Source organism: Dermacentor albipictus, chromosome 6, assembly GCF_038994185.2.
Source record: "Dermacentor albipictus isolate Rhodes 1998 colony chromosome 6, USDA_Dalb.pri_finalv2, whole genome shotgun sequence".
NCBI lineage: Eukaryota > Metazoa > Arthropoda > Arachnida > Ixodida > Ixodidae > Dermacentor > Dermacentor albipictus.
The window spans coordinates 6,389,797-6,406,961 of NC_091826.1; the positions used below are offsets into that span (position 1 = coordinate 6,389,797).

The following is a 17,165-nucleotide window of genomic DNA, read 5'->3' on the forward strand; positions in this document are numbered from 1 at the left end:
TGCTCCATAAAGGCGCAGCTTGTGATGTGGTGTTGCAGCCAAGGGAACCTCGTCAAGGCTCACTCATGATGTGGCGTCGCAGCCAATGGCAATGCAAGTTTAGGTGCTGTTTCGCTGCTACACACAACAGACGACGGCTTTCTCGCTCAATGGGCCATTTGACACTTTCGCATCAACAAAAGGAACGCATTTTCCTAAGTGCTCATGCACATGCAAGATACTGCAACCCACATTCTACCACTTGGCCCATCCCCAATTATGTCATGTCAAAAATGTCAGTTTCTGTAAGATCATTGAACCAAGCATTGTGCTTGCTAAGCCCTTGGGAGGGAGGACAGTGCTGATTTAATTGTTCACGTAGATGCCACGAAAGAGACATGAAGCAGGATGTTCCCCTGTATCCTCAACCACATCCCCATTTTCCTAATACAAACCTATTTAGTGATTTGCGAGACATGTTTACCAGCATGTATAGACAAATAGAATAAGAACAGGCACCAAAAGAGCTGGATTACAACTGCGTGCACATATAGAAGCAACAGCGGAGACAAGGCACCGCTGCTTAAAGAGGAGAAATTGCTTCTCCACTTTTTGACATTACATATAAATATTGCTGGTTCTTTAACTGTAGATACCAGTTCTCAAGTATACTGCTTCAAAAGATAAGGATGGAGAAAACTGCTGTCTCCAACAGTCAAATTGATTATACTATGAATGGATAAAAAACGTGGTAGAGATTTTGCGCAGCAGACAAAATATTAAAATGATTTAACCCTGGTATGAGACATGGAGGAGATTTCAAGTGAACACTGTAAACCCTTTCCAATTCACCACTTTGTGCTTCTCCGGGCTAGCATGCAAGAGCAGCAGCACTTGCCGAGGTGAACTGCCGCCAGTGGACTTTGCTGTAGCACAGAAGAGGCTGCCGGAAGTATTCCTGCAGGGACCAGAACTTGCGGTACAGGTTGTAGTCAACAGGCACAGAACTGTAGTGACACAGAGCACAAGAACGTCTCACCAATTCAGGCAAAAGCAAGGTGCAGGTCAGCTTAACATAATGTGTGACACTACATGTTACAAAACCAAAACTTTCTATGACGACTCGAGTGTTTCAGATCCTCCTACCACACATGCATGTTGCCTAAAAACAAAGCAGTAACCTGCACAGATGTTGCTAATCAGTTTCTGTCTACCAAAAAAAAAAAAAAAATCAACTTGACAATTTTTTTTTTATTTGGCTCAACAACTCAAATCAACACACAGGTTATATATAGCATGATGTGCCATAGTAGAGTGCTTCAGATTAATTTTGTAACGTGCACCTAGATCTAAGTATACATGCATTTTTGTACTTCACTGTCACTGAGTAAAGCCACTATGGCTAACAATCAAATCCAAAACATTATGAGCTTTGAAACACCCACCATGGCCACTAACATATACCCCAGCATCACAATGCAAACATTGACACTTGAGTAAATACAAACAAGGCTGACACAAGCCTCCATTACGCTTTGGCATTCCCAATGACCACAAATGCAACATCACCACATCCAGTCCACTGCTAAGAAATGCAAACATGCAGAAAATCTCCCAGAAGCACAATTGCAGCACACACCTTTTCCTGCCACATTATTTTGATTTTCATTATTTTGTAAAGCGTAGCACTGGTAGTTAATTCTAGCAATCAGGTTCCTAGATTAGTGTTCAAAAATTTGCATGTGCATGCATATACTTGTGTGCTTACAGCAGTACATGGTTGCTCTGTTTTATAGAAAGTTCTTGCAAGATACACGAATTATAAATACCATCAATTTTTGTTGTTGTATGCGTGTGTTGTTTTTGGCACACACAGCTGCCTCTAAATTTTGCCTGGAGCTAGTCCACAGTTATTCCCATGTTGGGCTACAGCATTGTTGCTACCCACAAGACTGGCTCAGTGCCTACCTTCATGTTTACTTGCCCTCACCTTTAATTATGTCTACTGTTTGCATTTCGAAAAAGAGATTGCGACAAGGACATATACAAAAGCTGACTTATTTGAAAGTACTCCTGAATTTATATTATACGAGTTCAGAGCTTGGTGAACTGATCATTATTCAGCACATCACACCGTGCAGACAGTGAGATAGGAGGCATGGACAAAATGTGGGCGTGTGCATTCTGTTTGTAGTATATCCTGTTCCATTGTCTGGGCAGTTTGCCATGTTGGTTTCGGGACACCGAAAGACTGCAGCATGTGCCTTCTTCAGTCAGACCTGTGTGCACACTCATGCTTGTACGGTAGTCCACACTGGGCACCTGTGTAGGGTGGGGGGTAGTTTACCTGGTCGATCCTTCTTCAGAATCCTCATGGTAAGAACTCTCATCTGAAAGCCCTTTGTAGTCCTCTGAGCTGAACAATGTGATGTTCTCGGCATTGAACTCACTGGCTATGTTCAAACCTGGGAAAGAAGCAAAGCTACATAAGAAACAGGCTTCCTGGCCAGAATATCACAATGCATTCACAGTAAAGCCTTCATGAGCAGACATGATGGTTCTCTTGAAACTACTTGTGCAGCACCTTCAATTTTTTTTTTTTTCAATACTTACTTCTCTTTTTACTTTAGCCTCATTATGGCCACATGATGATGGCAATCTTTTAGTGCGACCCCCCATAGGTGGAAACATTTACTGCCACGACTCGCAACAGCCACAGCAATAAAATGAGGCACCCACTAAGAAGCAAAAGCATTCTAGATGACAGCACTGGAAGTCGTCGGCTGCACGCCATAATAATATTAGCAGTAAACTGCAATTGCTAAATCGAATGCAATGGTTGCACACCTACCAGAACGTTCCGAAAGAGGAAACAGCTTTGCTAAAAAGACAAGGATCTTTCCACAAAACACCGTGTTCTGTGACCTTGACAGCCTTCGGAGCAAGTCTGCAAAAAAATGGAGGAAAAAGAAATGTGCTGATTACTGTGTCCACACTAACGAGAGAATGTTCAGTTTCCTCCTTTTTTTTTTTTTTAACCCAACTGCTTAGTGTGGTGGCTCAGAGCAATGGGACAACAGGGACAAGTGCAAGAGCATCCATTTAGTGACATCTCAAGATATTGTGAGAAAACCTAGGTAGCGAGAATAATCAGCTGCCCTCCAATGCAGTGCACAGCCTAGGGATGCTGAAATAAACTAGAGTAGGATCTCATTAATACTTTTCTTGTGGATTGTGGGGAAAAAAATGCATCATACAGGAAAACTTGGCATTTGATAACACTTGCGAGCACACTACGGATGAGATTACAGATGGTTACTGGTAGATAAGTGCACAACCGGTGACAAAATATGCGGGGGCATAGAAGTGGTGGCAAAAAGCACCGCTGTGCCATCTAGCATTGTACTTATGGTGTCAAGACATCATAGTGCATGTGTACATCCTTTCATATTGACTACCTTGTCTTTTTCCTCGCTTGCAGCAGCCGAACTGATTCCATGCAACACTTGGTGCTACGGGTCGCTTTCTTTATCCACCATGTTATGTGCGCAGTTCCGCAGGGCATAGGGAGGCTGAACCTTGCGCTGCTCGCTTTGCAATGACTAGACAGATAACACATTGCCGCGAGGTTTTCCTGCTTCTATTTCTACAATTTTATTGTTTGTAATTGCTGGCACATGTGTTTGTTACTTCTTATATACCATGCGGGATGCATTGTAGTTGCCCGTAAGACAAGAGCAGATACCTCCGGATGGTCCTGATTATGCGTAATAGTTCTGCACTCAAGACATTTGTTTTTTTCATGCCAACAAAGCAAAAAAAATTTAAAAATTAAATTATGGGGTTTTACGTGCCAAAACCACTTTCTGATTATGAGGCCTGCCGTAGTGGAGGACTCCGGAAATTTTGACCATCTGAGGTTCTTTAATGTGCACCTAAATCTAAGTACACGGGTGTTTTCGCATTTCGCCCCTATCGAAATGCGGCCGCCGCGACCAGGATTCGATCCCACAACCTCGTGCTCAGCAGCCCAGCACCATAGCCACTGAGCAACCACGGCGGGTGCCAACAAAGCAGGCACCACTTAAAGCACATAAGAAAAAGAAAGTAACATAAAAAAGTTAGCCTGTGAGTTGCAATCCTGGCATGGACACTCATCCTTAAGTGGCATGACTAGCTATCACATCATTCCTTTATCTTCGCCCGCTCGTTGTTAGTTTGAGCTTCCTGTTGGCCAGTGTAATTTTTGAAGATATGTATGCGTAAAGCGCCGGAAAAGCAGTGTTGCTGCGTGGTTTAGTAAATGGCACCCCGTGTACAAATTGAAGATTGCAGGCTCATCACTGGACTGTTTGTAGAAGCAGTCCCACAGAAAGGGATAAGCCGAAGGACTGGCAGGTCGAAGACATCGGCGAGCAGAATTATATCTGCCTTTCGAGACGAGGGAAGACTAGTGGATGCGAAGCAGACTGGCCAGTGAAAGGTCACAGAGTATGCTGATGACATACTGATTGTTGCTGCATCTTTCAGGGACCCTTTTCTGACTGCTAAAGAAATCCGTGATGAGTTGTCCCTGGATATTTTCACAGCAACAATACTATGGCGTTTGAAAGAAGCTGAGCTTTCAAATCGTGCTGCTGTGCAAAAGCCTCTCCTCGCAGAACGAAAATGCCTACAATGCCTTTACTTTGCACAGAACTATCAGCATTGAGCAAAAGAAGAATGGCGCATTGTCATTTTTAACGATGGGGTCCCGTCCTGCACTCGGTGGGATCAATGACAGTGGGTGCAGCGGCCTTTGAATTCCAAGTAACCCCTGCCTTCTCTGCTTGCTTATGCTGGCATGATCTTGATGCTTTGCAAATGCCATAAGCGTTCCCCGACCTAACATTTAAGATGAATTCTCGGGATTATTTGCGTAAAAGTATTTATCTGATAACGTCAATTAAGGACTATGTGACCACACTGAAAGTATGAAAGTTATGCACAAATAACTTCTCAAAAGCAACCACACAAATATACACGTTCTTCTTTTTTTTTTTTTTTGGCACGACGTCATGGTTTAAATATGTGCAACGTGTATTGTAACCTCTTTATCCCTTAATTTTGCTACACTACATTCGTAGAACTTTTGCCTGTCCATTCTGCATCTTTTAGAACTACAGATACCTACACTCGCAGCATTCTTTTAAGTGGCCGCTGTGCAGTCTCCGTGTGGGGAGCCACGAGTAAGGGTGGAGTGCTGGGACTCTTGTCCCTATTGATTGATTGCGTCCTGCTATGGTTCCCTGCTACAAGACACCATGCTCCCGTACATGCTGGATGTGCCCTTCTCTGACAGCTGCTTCCTGTTGCGGCAGGACAAAAGCCCTGTGCACATGGCATGTTGAGTGACGAAGCTGCTTGAGGACATGGGCGTACGCACTCTGCCATGGCAAATGGTGTGAATGCAAATCCCATTGAGAATGTGTGGGCGAGCATGAAGTCGCGCCTGTCCAGGTGGTACTTTTCCAGAGCCACAGCTGACGCACTATGGAACGCCATACATGAAGAGTGGGAAGGCTTTAATGATAACCACGAATACGTGGTCTCGTTGTACGACTCCATGCCAAGAAGAATGTCTCAGATTATTTCCACAGATGGTCGCTCCACTCGCTATTGAGTTATATTAAGTTTGTATAATGGGCGAGGGGGACAGCAGACATAGCCCTGATTCCATTTTTTTAATTCCACGTAAAGATTAAGATTGTGTTGATTTCTTCTCGCGTAACACTTTGTCTGCTGGGTGCACAAGTTGCTTTGTCTACCATGCTTCATTCATGGCAATAAATTCTTCCATTTCTTCTTTAAACGCGCCGTCATTTTTGGTCTACTCGTTCCTATTTAAGTATCAGCCGGTTCGTCTAAAGCAGCAAAAATTTTAAAAATGAAATAATCCCAAATGTGACATGTGTTCATCGCCAATGCAGGTATCATATTGTTACGCTATATATCATAGATATCATATATCAGGTATCATATTGTTACGTGTTACGATCGTTAAAGTCAAAAATATCGTGGTAGGAAAACAGAACGCGGTAGAGTTCACGAGTGTGCTCGGACGGCAAGTCAGGCGCAATCATTTTCTGTAAGTCAGCAATGGTACAATTTGCCGACTGAGATGGTAGAGGAGCATCGGATGAAGTGTCGTCTACTGCAATGTATGCTACTGAGTGATCCGCAAATGAGCAAAGTTGGGCCAGAGACATCCCGCGTGGCAACACTTGTGTCGTCAAGCCAAAGTTGACCACTGGCAGGCAGACGCAATTCGCCGTAATAGATAAAACTGTATGAGGTACTGTGATCCCGTGTGTAAGGAGGGCGTCTTGCATAGGAGCCGCGATGTAGTGACCGTCGGGGACTAGTGGGGAAGAGACTAGGTCAACGTAGGTCAGGGCCGAAGGAGGCAAGAGAACGAAGTCGACGGAACTGAGGCGACTGGGGTGTGGTTCAGCAGGATCCAGAACAGGCAGGTCGAGGCGGAGAGTACTGGCGGAACAATCGATAAGAGCAGAATGTGCGGAGAGGAAGTCTAAGCCGAGGATGATGTCATGGGGACAGTGGGCGATGACTGTGAATAGCACGATTATTGAGCGATCGGCGAACGAGACGCGGGTGGTACACATACCAATTACCGGGGCTGTTCTGCCATCGGCGACACGGACAACAGGCGTCGTGGTGGGTGTGATAATTTTCTTGAGCCGGTTACGAAGGTCAGCGCTCATTACGGACAAATGCACCCCAGTGTCTATGAGTGCAGACACAGAAACACCGTCGACTTGCACGTCAAGAAGGTTCAGATGAGTGGGCAGCGTCAGCAGAGGATTTGGCGGCGTAGGGAGCAATTCAGCGTCACCTGGGAGCCGGCTGGGAGCGGCGTCCGAAGGGAGTCGGCGAATAGGAGCGACGGGGCTGGGGAGAGCGAGATTGTCATTATCGGGGCGAAGGCGAACGAGAATAGGAGCGGTTCGGTGCAGGAGAATTAGCAGCGGCGTTATCGGAGCGTGCGGCATAGGGACGAGAAGGGCCACCTGGGGGGCGAGAGTAGGCGGTATAAGTAGACAGGGTCGGGGAACTCCAGCGACTGCGATAGTGCCGAGAAATGTGCCCGATTCGATGGCAGTGGAAACAAATGGGCTTGTCGTCAGCAGTGCGCCATTCAGATGGGTTGCGGAAACGTGGTGGGTAAGAAGGTGCGGGACGGGGCGGAATCGAAGAAGCCGGGCGGGTATCAGGACGATGGGCCGAGCAGATGGTGTGAAGACCCATGTTTTCGAACTCTTGGCGGACAACTGCCTGGATCAGTGAGACCGTGACTGCAGATGTGTTGGTGGGACTGGAGTCGAAGGCAGCCGGATAGGCGGCCTCGATCTCACGCCGGGCAATCCTGGTAACATCGGCAGTGTTGTTGGGACGAGGAGCGTCGGCACAGGAAGATGTCGCTGGGGCGTTGGGCAGGCGGGCAAACTGCGGGTCAACACGTCGGCTTTTAGCGAGTTCCAGGCAGCGGCACCCTTTTATAACAGCATCCACCGTCGCTAAGTTGTTGCAAACAAACAAATTGAAGGCGTCATCGGCAATGCCTTTGAGGATGTGGGCAACCTTGTCTGACTCAGTCATGTGGGTGTCAACTTTGTGGCACAGAGCCAAGACGTCCTGAATGTGTACGTGACATAGGGCTCTGTTGACGTCTGCACACGGCCAGAAAGCACCTTCTGCGTGGCAAGTTGGTGACCGTAGGGGTTGCCGAACAAGTCCCGAAGCTGTGTCTTAAATGAGTCCCAACTGGTGAGCTCATCTGCGTATCGTGCGTACGATACCATACTCTAGGTGTGCCACCGAGGTAAAAGACGACGTTGGCGAGCATAATAGTAGGGTCCCACCGGTTATCGCGGCTGACGTGTTCATACAGGCTGATCCAGTCATCGAAGTCTTCCCCATCTTTGCCCGAGAATACGCCAGGATCATGGGGAGCGGGGAGAGTGATGTAGGTTGTCACAGTGGCAGCAGGTGTCGGAGCCAGGGGAGTCCGGTTGTCGTCGCCGGGAGCCATGAAGGAAGGCTCGACGTACCGTCCACTGCGAAGCTCCGTGACGAGATACAGGGAACGTCCACCTCCACCAGATATGTTACGTAGGAAGACGCAGACAAAAAGCTATGTACAAGTATATTTACAATAAAATACGCTGCGCTTGACCAAGAGACAACAGCCCGCGCTAGCTTCTCATCGTCGTCGTCGTCTTCGCACTGCTAGCCTTTTCGTGATCGCACATATTGTTCCGTAGCAATATCTTATTTGTCTAGTCATTGTAAAGCAAGCAGCGCAAAGTTCACCCTCTGTATGCGTCGCTGAACTGCACGGATTACGTTGTGGATAAAGAAAGCGGCCCGTAGCATCAAGTGATACACATAATCAGTTTGGCCGCTGCAAGCGAAGAAAAAGAGAAGGTAGTCGGTATGAAAGGATGCGTATGTGCACTACGATGTCTCGACACCAGAAGTGCAACGCTAGATGGCACAGCGATGCTTTTTACCACCACTCGCATGGCCCGGTTTATTCTGTCGCCGACTGCACTCTCTTCTTAATATTTATTAATTTAATTCTTTTAAAGCAATTGTAACTGGAGCTTTTAAATGGAGCTGGAGCTTGCGATTTCAATCTGGCAGTTAAATCTAATGGTCAATAACAGCCTCTCTTCAAGCAACAGCATCTCTTTTTCAGTTTCCATGAAACCGTGTGTATCAACATAACTACGCAAGGTATCGAAGGCCGCAGTAGCACCCTTGACCATGGTTGTGGGGCCACCACTTCTGCCTATGTTCATTTCTTCTTTGTTTCGAACATCATGAGCCATCTTGCAATCAGAGATGATGTCCCGCACACATTGTGGTTTGCATGTCTGAAAGCTATCAACATAGCATACGTGTTCTCGATAGGCGGCTTGGGTTCCTATATGTGCCATAGCATCCTCGAACTGCTGCACCTACTGCCTTGCAGGGTAACCACTTTTAACAGCAACATGGGCAGCTAACATTGCTTCTGACGACAATGATGCATTGGTGGTGTGCCATAGGAAATTTTACATGCAGCAACCAAAAAAAAAGAATGTAACAGAAAGCTAATAGACAAGTCTCGGTGGCAACTAAATGGGACTGGCATTTCAGAGTGTAAAAGCCTGAAAAATGCAAAAAATACAAACACATCAATGAGGTTCCATGATAATTCACTCTTTGAAACATGATTATCATAGATGACCGTCATTTTACAATTCTTTCGCTATGTCAGCTATTAGCTTTGCTTCCTCATTTTGAGCTGGCACTATTTCTCAATATTATTGTTTTTAATTTCAGGCAGCAAAAGTTCTGCAGCACAGGATTACAGGGAGAATACAGAAGCAATACAATGACACTGCAGGAGTCATACCATTGCATGTCCTTAGCAGCTGGTTCTTGCAACACTTGAAGAATAGATCCTGTAAACGAGAAATCAGGAATGCTGACACTCGTACATACACAGTGCAGCGAGAATTAAAACATTTTTGCTGTTTTAGAAGAAATGAAACGTTGCAACTGCAGTGCAGCTGAACACAGAAGTCACAGGGACAACTCTGCAAGAGGGATGCCATCACCCACACAACGCCTGAATGAATTTGAGCTTGATTCTGCATACCTATCATGGAATGCATGTCGGGGCTAAGTTTAACCTAAATGAACCAGACAATTTGCAAGAAAATTATAGGGCCAATCCAAATTAGAGTTGACTATCCCATAAATAAAAAACATCGATGCAGCTTATAATGTACAGACCTCACTTGATACCTAGCATTCAATAGTTGTCGCTATCTATACACTGCTCTGCGTCAACAAAACCCCTGTTACAAGATATTCCTATTTGGTAAAACAAATTTTTAAAATTTGGGCAGGCTCAACTGTAGTTGATGTTGTAAGGAATTGTAGAGAATTGTTGTATGAATAATGTAAATGTTGAGTATTGAATGCTTATGTAGAGATTGTATGTTGTAGTGTTTAAAATGAGAAAGACAGAATGTTTGTAATGGCAAGATATGAAATAGAAGGCACCCTGAAGCACAGTGGCATGTGCCCAGTGGCCCACACATTCAGCAAACTGTGCCCCAGCGATGCAAGTGCTCGGGCAGAATGCCACCAAGTAGGAAATAACGTCTTAAAATTAGGAGGTTATGCATTCACTTAAGATCTTTCACTCCTTGATTCACAGTGTTGTAACAGCCATGAGACCTCTTAAGAAAGAGCACGATTAAAATAAATGCCATACCTTTAACTGGTGATCGTTTTCTGCAGGGTGCACTGTTTTGAACATACAGCCCTCAATAAACGGCGCAATGTACACAAAAAAACAAACAAAGAGAGAGTGAGAAAAGAAAAAGCTCAAATTTAATGCCAGCAGATGACAGACAGTGCCGGGTCCCCCTTTTTTTTGTTTTTTTACTTCTCTATGGCACTGTGAGCTATACGTTATTACATTTTGTGAATTTAAAACATTTTATGATTCATTTCTGGCAACATCCTTAATTCAAAGGGGGTGCAATATGCAAAAACACTCATGTACTTAGGTTTCAGTGTAGATTAAAAAAACCCCATGTCGTAAAAATTAATCCGGGGTTTTCCACCGCAGCGTGCCTCATAACCTACTGACTGTGCTGTTTCAGGACATTAAGCCCCACAATTTTCGAACTCACATTATCCTCAAGCTGACTGCATGTTATGGCCAAGGGCCACATGCATCCTCGTGTGCTCAACAGACTCTTAAGCGTCTCAACCATATCTGCTGTCATATTTACACTATTATATCATTGTTCAGGACGACAGAAAGCTGAGCTAGTTGGTACAGATTCATTATGCAAAACAGGGGCGAGGCGTGCTGACAGGACACAAGAGTAGAGAAGAGCGTTCGTGTTGTCCACTTCTCTACTCTTGTGTCCTGTCTGCATGCCTCACCCCTGTTTTGCATAATATATCATTGTTGCAGAGATGTTGAGAGAAAAATGCAATGCTGCTTAACCTCTTTCCAGATGCTGACTTTATCTTCAACAAGGCTGAAAAACTCCTCACTCTCGTTGAGGGGCAGGCTATCGAAGACATCACACAGCAGGAGCACGGGCAGGCTGCCCGAGCAGAGGTCGGCTGCGCCCAGATGAAATTCAGCAGTCAGAAAAATGTAATGTTTGTTAGTCGGGGTGTGTAAGCACTAAGTTTATAATATGCATTGGACACGTCTACTTCAAAGTGTTTGATCCCAGTATAATGGGCTAGCACGATTATTGAATGTTCACCACTGAGGATGGCTAATGCATATGGTCCATCAGCTTATTCAAACACCTGTTCAATACCAGCTTGAAAGTGGGCTCACCTTTGCTTTTCGTTCACTAACAAGCTGTCTCTGGTCAACAGGCTCCTAAACACCAACGTATGTATTAATGAAATAAAACAGATTGCTTTTCAACACCATTTTTCTTTTTACTTGTTTTTCTACTTGTAAAGCAAAAAAAATATTCTGTATTTGATACTATCCTTCACACCTGTACTTTTCTCACATGTGTATTGAATATTTCAAGTTTTCAATATTTGAATGGCTTTACCAGTTACCAAGAATTATTTCTGTGTTTTCATTCAGTTGTGAAAGGCACCATTCCTCCAAGGATTTCTGGTGTTCAACCAGGCAAATGCTGCATAAATTGCAAAGTTGGAGATTGTGGGTGCATCGAGTGGAGGAACAACTTTTCTTTTCATTGTTCATGGGTTATCGATGCTCAAGCATCAAAACTGCCAGCATTCGTGTGTTTGGCAGGGATCCACCACCTGCCGACTCATTCAGCAATTATCAATCTCTTCACTATTGAGGCAGCACATTAAGATGAAATTCTGCATGTTGCAGAGAGCTTACATTCCCTTGCCAGAGTGATGGAGAGGTCAATCAGGTGATTGGCTGTGTCCTTGTTCAATCCCATACGCTGAAATGAGTTGGAAAGTGGTAGAATCCATTGGTGACAATTTATTTACTTATGTACTTCAACACAAATGGCTGGGAAAGAGATTACACATGGGAAAATCTTAGAAATATACACGAGGTACATAAGAAAATATATACAGTTGGCACAGGTAATATAGAAAATACAAGGATAACATGAAAAACATTCACCATACCCTGTATCATGCAAGCGACACCCATGTTTCACTGCCTGAATTCATATACCACTGTTGAGCCTATCACACAATGAATGAATGAAAAAAAACAAGGCACCAAAACACTAGACTATGTGAAAAGGTACACTGGCAGCCAGAAAATGCAAAACATATGCTAAGCTTTGAGTGGGTGAAGAACAAAAATAGCTGCATTAATTACAGTAGCACACAATGCCTACATTGCCCTGTGAACCTGTGCACGATTAACATGGACCACAGCCAGTGAGAGAAGAAAAAGATGCACTTGCCAGGAGGACTGAGAGAATCTTCTTCGAGGCCAAGTCGACAGCCTGCCGCCGATTGTCTCTGCATGAAATAACAAAGGCAGTGTGTCCCCTTGTTCCAAGTGCAATTACAAGACAGAGTGAAAGCTTGTGTTACTGGTAGCCGATCACTAAGTAGAGGGTGCATTCGAACGCGGGCCCTCACATATTGCAAAAGTCGGTGCCAAATGATGACCTCGCCTTACTGCAGCATCACAGATGCCAAGGACACAACTCCTCCTAAGAAGTTCCTAGTGTTACCGGCCACCACCACATGTACACTTCGAATGTAAGCAAAGGAAGTCCTTACATCCATTCAAAGCAACAACGAAGAAGAGCCCACTTACATTTCTTGTATTGCGATCGATCGTATGCCCTGTATGACATTTTCGATGGCCAACTCGCCCTCCACATAGCGTTTGATGAGTTTCTGAAAAATAAAGGAGGGAGGGGGGATAATTAAGGCAGTGTCTATTCTCCCGGCAGCCGAGAGAATTTCTGAAACGAATTTCTACCGGCACTCACCTCCTATTGGCTATTGGAAGGCTAGGTTAGGTTAGGTTAGGGCACACCTGCTGGAAGTTTGTCACGTGAATTCCGAGCGCCAATAGGGGACGAGTGCTGGCAGAAATTCGTTTCAGAAATTCTCCCGGCTGCCCATAATTAAATTACACACTTCAAACTTTCGGAGCACATCAGCCACATTTTCAACAAATATAAATTGTTGCAACACTGATTCTCTCCAGGCAGCAGGGAAGCCTTGTAAGCGTTTCATTCAACGCCTCTAAACAGGGGCAGTTAATGAAAGCAAAGACAGCGTATGACAGTGTTTAAGTTAAAAGTGTGCTCAGATTTTGTTTTTGCTCACAACAGTACACTGACGTAAAGGTGGCTAATAAAGAAAGGCGGCGGCACGCCGGTAAGACGGGAAGGTTCGCACCGAGTAAAGCCTTTCGCCTCTGCACGCTGCTAGAGGACATGCATGCGTGCCGATGATCATCTTTCCAACTGTCCGCTTGTTGTTGTTGCCCAGCCAACATGTGGTTCGTACCACATCTACCCTCGTTCACTCGCGTGCCGCACTCCTTCACCATCTTCGTCTTCATTAAAGCTAAGTTAAGCAAAAGTATAAAATCAGTGCATGTCTTATTTCGTGTAGTCAATGCAAGGTTACATAAGTGAGCTCGTTCTGAGAGACAGCTTACGACACACGCAAAATAGTCTGAAATGCGATGTGATTGAAAGCATCACGGAAATCAACGACCGCGCGTTCACTTACTTCAATCTTTCTGATTATGTGCGCGAAAGGACCCGTGTCGGATCCAGAATCATCCATCCTTACTATGTGCGAAAGCTACTATGCATGCATTTATCAAATCTGATTTGTAGGATGGCAGGCTTTTGGTGCAAACACCGTAAATAGCGTACTGATGTAGCTTCGCCGGCTCCACACAAACAACAAACACAGACAGCTACTACAAAGACGTCTAAATAAAGCCGGCCAACGCTTCGAGCCAATACTAGCCAACACAGACTTCGCATGAAGCCGAACTTGCCATATGAACTCGCCATGAACATCCATTGGCCGGCGTTGAACTATGAGAAGTAATGAGAAGGTATGAGACAATTCCTATTCGACAATATTGGAAAAGCCCGAGCGTATTTGGCAGTTCACAATATTTAAAATTTAGCAACACGCACTGTATCCTAACCACCTCCTGGCAAAGCTGAAAACTCAAAGCGCTGCATAGTTGCACTAAGTACGAACTAATGGCGTAAATTTTAAAACTATTTAGTAAAGTTTAGTGGAAATTCCAGTGAACAAAAGCCTAGCGCACATTGAGTCTCATCTGCCCGTGTTGTTGTTTATATTGACGTGCTCCTGAGCATGTCAGTAAAACAATGCAAAAATGAGTCATGCAGTTGGCTCATTTTCTTGCACTTAAAATATCGTCATACACCGTGCTCAAAGCAGGCTCATATGCCCAAGCTGTTTGTTTGGACGTGTACCTCAGCGTGTGTGCCAAGTTGGTTAACTCATTTGTGTGTGCCAAGGTCCTTTTTAAAAAATTATAAATTATATGCTTTTACGTACCGAAACCACGATATGATTATGAGGCACGACGTAGTGGGTGACTTCGAAAATTTGGGCCACCTGGGGTTCTTTAACGTACACCTAAATGTAGGTATACGCGGGTGTTTTCGGATTTCATCCCCATCGAAATGCGGCCGCCGTGGCCGGGATTCGATACCGCAAGCAACCACGGCGGGTCAAGGTACTTAAATGATCTCTTGGGTCGGTATTCAGCTGACAGTCCAAAATCTATACGTGCCTAATGGAAGACATGTGCCTGCCACTGGGGCGGGTTGCAGGCCACGCGTGTCGGCATGCTTTCATTTAATTACCCTTCATAGCGCAAGGCGCCCGTTCCTGCGCCGAGCGTCGGCTTTTTCCCTCGTAACCAAGCTAACGAACGCAGCGAAGGATATGAAACTACGTGAAAGCGAACGCGGAGCGCAGAGGGTAATGAAAGAGCGATAGCGAAGAGAGTACGGAAGGAAGCGGAGGAGGAGGGTATGACGGAAGTGTGAGCTTTGAGGCGACGATGGGAGATGGCGCCAAAGTAGCGCGCGTCGTCTAAGCAAAGAGCTGCATGAACGGATGTCTGTCTGCGGCGTCTGCTGTGAATCGTGCCCCACGCGTCACCCACGCTCCGCCTCTCGTGAACTCCCGATGAGCGAAGCAGTCGCGCCACCTATCGCACCGTTTGCAACGTGCCGCACGAGACAGATTGTCCGCGCCAGCCAATATATCGTGAAATGAAAACACGTATACAGCTGCGCTCAGATTTCGCATTAAGAGGAATTGTAATCGGGTGATTTTTCTTTCTTCTCCACACCGGAGTTGTTAGTTACAACTAAGCTATTACTTAAGAGGAATAGGTCTGGACACCGACCAAAATGGTTTAAATATATATTTACGTTTCGGCTCCTCCACAGGAGTCTTGTTCACAATAGCGGCAGCGCCTGCGCCTTCTCTATGTGCGGTGACATTTCTCTTTCGTGTTGGTCATTTGCAGAAAACTACTTATACAAGCGTCACACAGCGAACCGCGCGTAGGAAACTTACCCAATGCCCCGAAAGAACTCCGACCTTTCCAGAAAGTTGACATTTCAGGGAATTGGCGACTGCAGAATCCGAAATACTTGATCTGGCAACTGTCGGCAGCTCTTTTGCATGGTGCTTAGGCCACGTTCATAGAGTTAATATAACCAACTGTGGTCACGTTTCTATTTTGTGGCGTCGAATCGAGGTGTTTCGTGGAATACGGAAGATTCCCTGCAGCTGATCACCTTATTTTCATCGGTCTCAAGGATTTGAGCGACGAAATCGCGGAAATGGTTGCGCTGTGCGTGCGAACGCCCGGGCTGCACAGAGAGCCGCATCAGAGCGTGGAAACGAAATGGGAACGGTAGGGAGGTTAACCAAGGACGTGCCCGGTTGGCTACCCTACACTTGGGGAGGGGAAAGGAGAACAGATAAGGAGAGAAAATTAATAGCCAGTCATTCACAGTCAGTCGCAGAAGAATCTCCACGGTCACAAGCGTTCATAAACAATCCAGTGTCCTTCAAGAAACGCAGAAGGGCTTTTGTGGCCTTTTGCATGCAAGAACGCATAGGTCATGGTCCAAGGATCTTTTCTTCTGAGAGCACTGTATTGTCTAGTAGGTTGAGTTTTGCTTGTAAAGTACGTCGACGTACGTTGAGTGTAAAAGGATGGGCAGTGACACAGAAGGTGATCTAGAGCCTCATCGCATCCGCTCAAATTGCACGCCGCACTGCTGGCAATTCCTATCACAAACGAATAGAAATCAGATTTCTTTAAGGACAAAGAGTCTGTCAAGCGAGCGGGAGATTAGAGAAAAAATGAAGTGTTTGTGCGTGGCGGGCGCTGCAAGCACCCGTTCGCGGGGTAGCTCCGCTGCTATGTATTTGACTGTTTTGGATCTTCACAGGCAACTCCGCACTGAGGCTCGCGTTACAGTGTATCAGTATACATACAGCATCTCACAATATGTAGGCAGTAACACCTATCGTGCTTTAGGAAGCTATGTGCGGATATTCTGCACTGATTTATATAGTTGAAGTAGTAAACTTGTAATAAAACTGAGATACGTCAATAGGACAAGGTAGCCATCCTTGTTTGTTCTCACTTCTTCCTCTCCTCCCCCCACCTTTCCTCTTCTTCTTCTCCCTTACACTCCCCGTCTTTTAAGCCTCACCCCTCCTGTTGTGATACGGAACGACGTTGCTTACAGCTGCAACCTCTAATTGTCCACTGTTCATATACCCAACATTCTTGAGTGCGCCTTGCTGCACACCTGTTTTCACCACCTGGAAAGGACCAAGAATTTTTACGTCGGTTCCTGGTAGTCCCTTTCGGACAAGAACAAAGTCGTTTAACTTGATATCAGGTATATGTCCCGGATACCTCTTGTCGAACTGGCGTTTCATCGCTTCGCGATACCTGCTGCGCTACTCGGTGGTTTTGATTCGTTCAGTTAGCTGAAGTCTGTCGGAAATTCCAAGCTCCTGGTCGGCGGTCAGTTTCGGCAAAATGGGGGCTACATCCAAGGCTTGCGGTATGTGACCAGTTATGG

General features: G+C 45.5%; 1 protein-coding gene across 2 annotated transcripts in view; it reads right to left on the reverse strand.

Moving 5' to 3' along the window:
• The window catches only part of Hpr1 (THO complex 1-like protein Hpr1), a 60,217-nt gene extending 46,225 nt beyond the window's left edge, over positions 1 to 13,992 (reverse strand). The window contains exons 1-9 of one of the 2 annotated variants that reach the window (XM_065431209.2): positions 13,783 to 13,992; positions 12,851 to 12,933; positions 12,489 to 12,546; positions 11,942 to 12,008; positions 11,060 to 11,181; positions 9,443 to 9,491; positions 2,831 to 2,926; positions 2,327 to 2,444; positions 878 to 986 (exon numbers count right to left, since the gene is read on the reverse strand). In XM_065431209.2, the coding sequence (XP_065287281.2) occupies positions 878 to 986; positions 2,327 to 2,444; positions 2,831 to 2,926; positions 9,443 to 9,491; positions 11,060 to 11,181; positions 11,942 to 12,008; positions 12,489 to 12,546; positions 12,851 to 12,933; positions 13,783 to 13,839 (759 nt within the window). In that variant the 5' untranslated portion in view covers positions 13,840 to 13,992. Of the gene's footprint in view, positions 1 to 877; positions 987 to 2,326; positions 2,445 to 2,830; positions 2,927 to 9,442; positions 9,492 to 11,059; positions 11,182 to 11,941; positions 12,009 to 12,488; positions 12,547 to 12,850; positions 12,934 to 13,443; positions 13,590 to 13,782 lie in introns of those variants that run through there. The other variant, XM_065431208.2, reaches the window with a different exon arrangement.
• Positions 13,993 to 17,165: the final 3,173 nt, after the last annotated feature.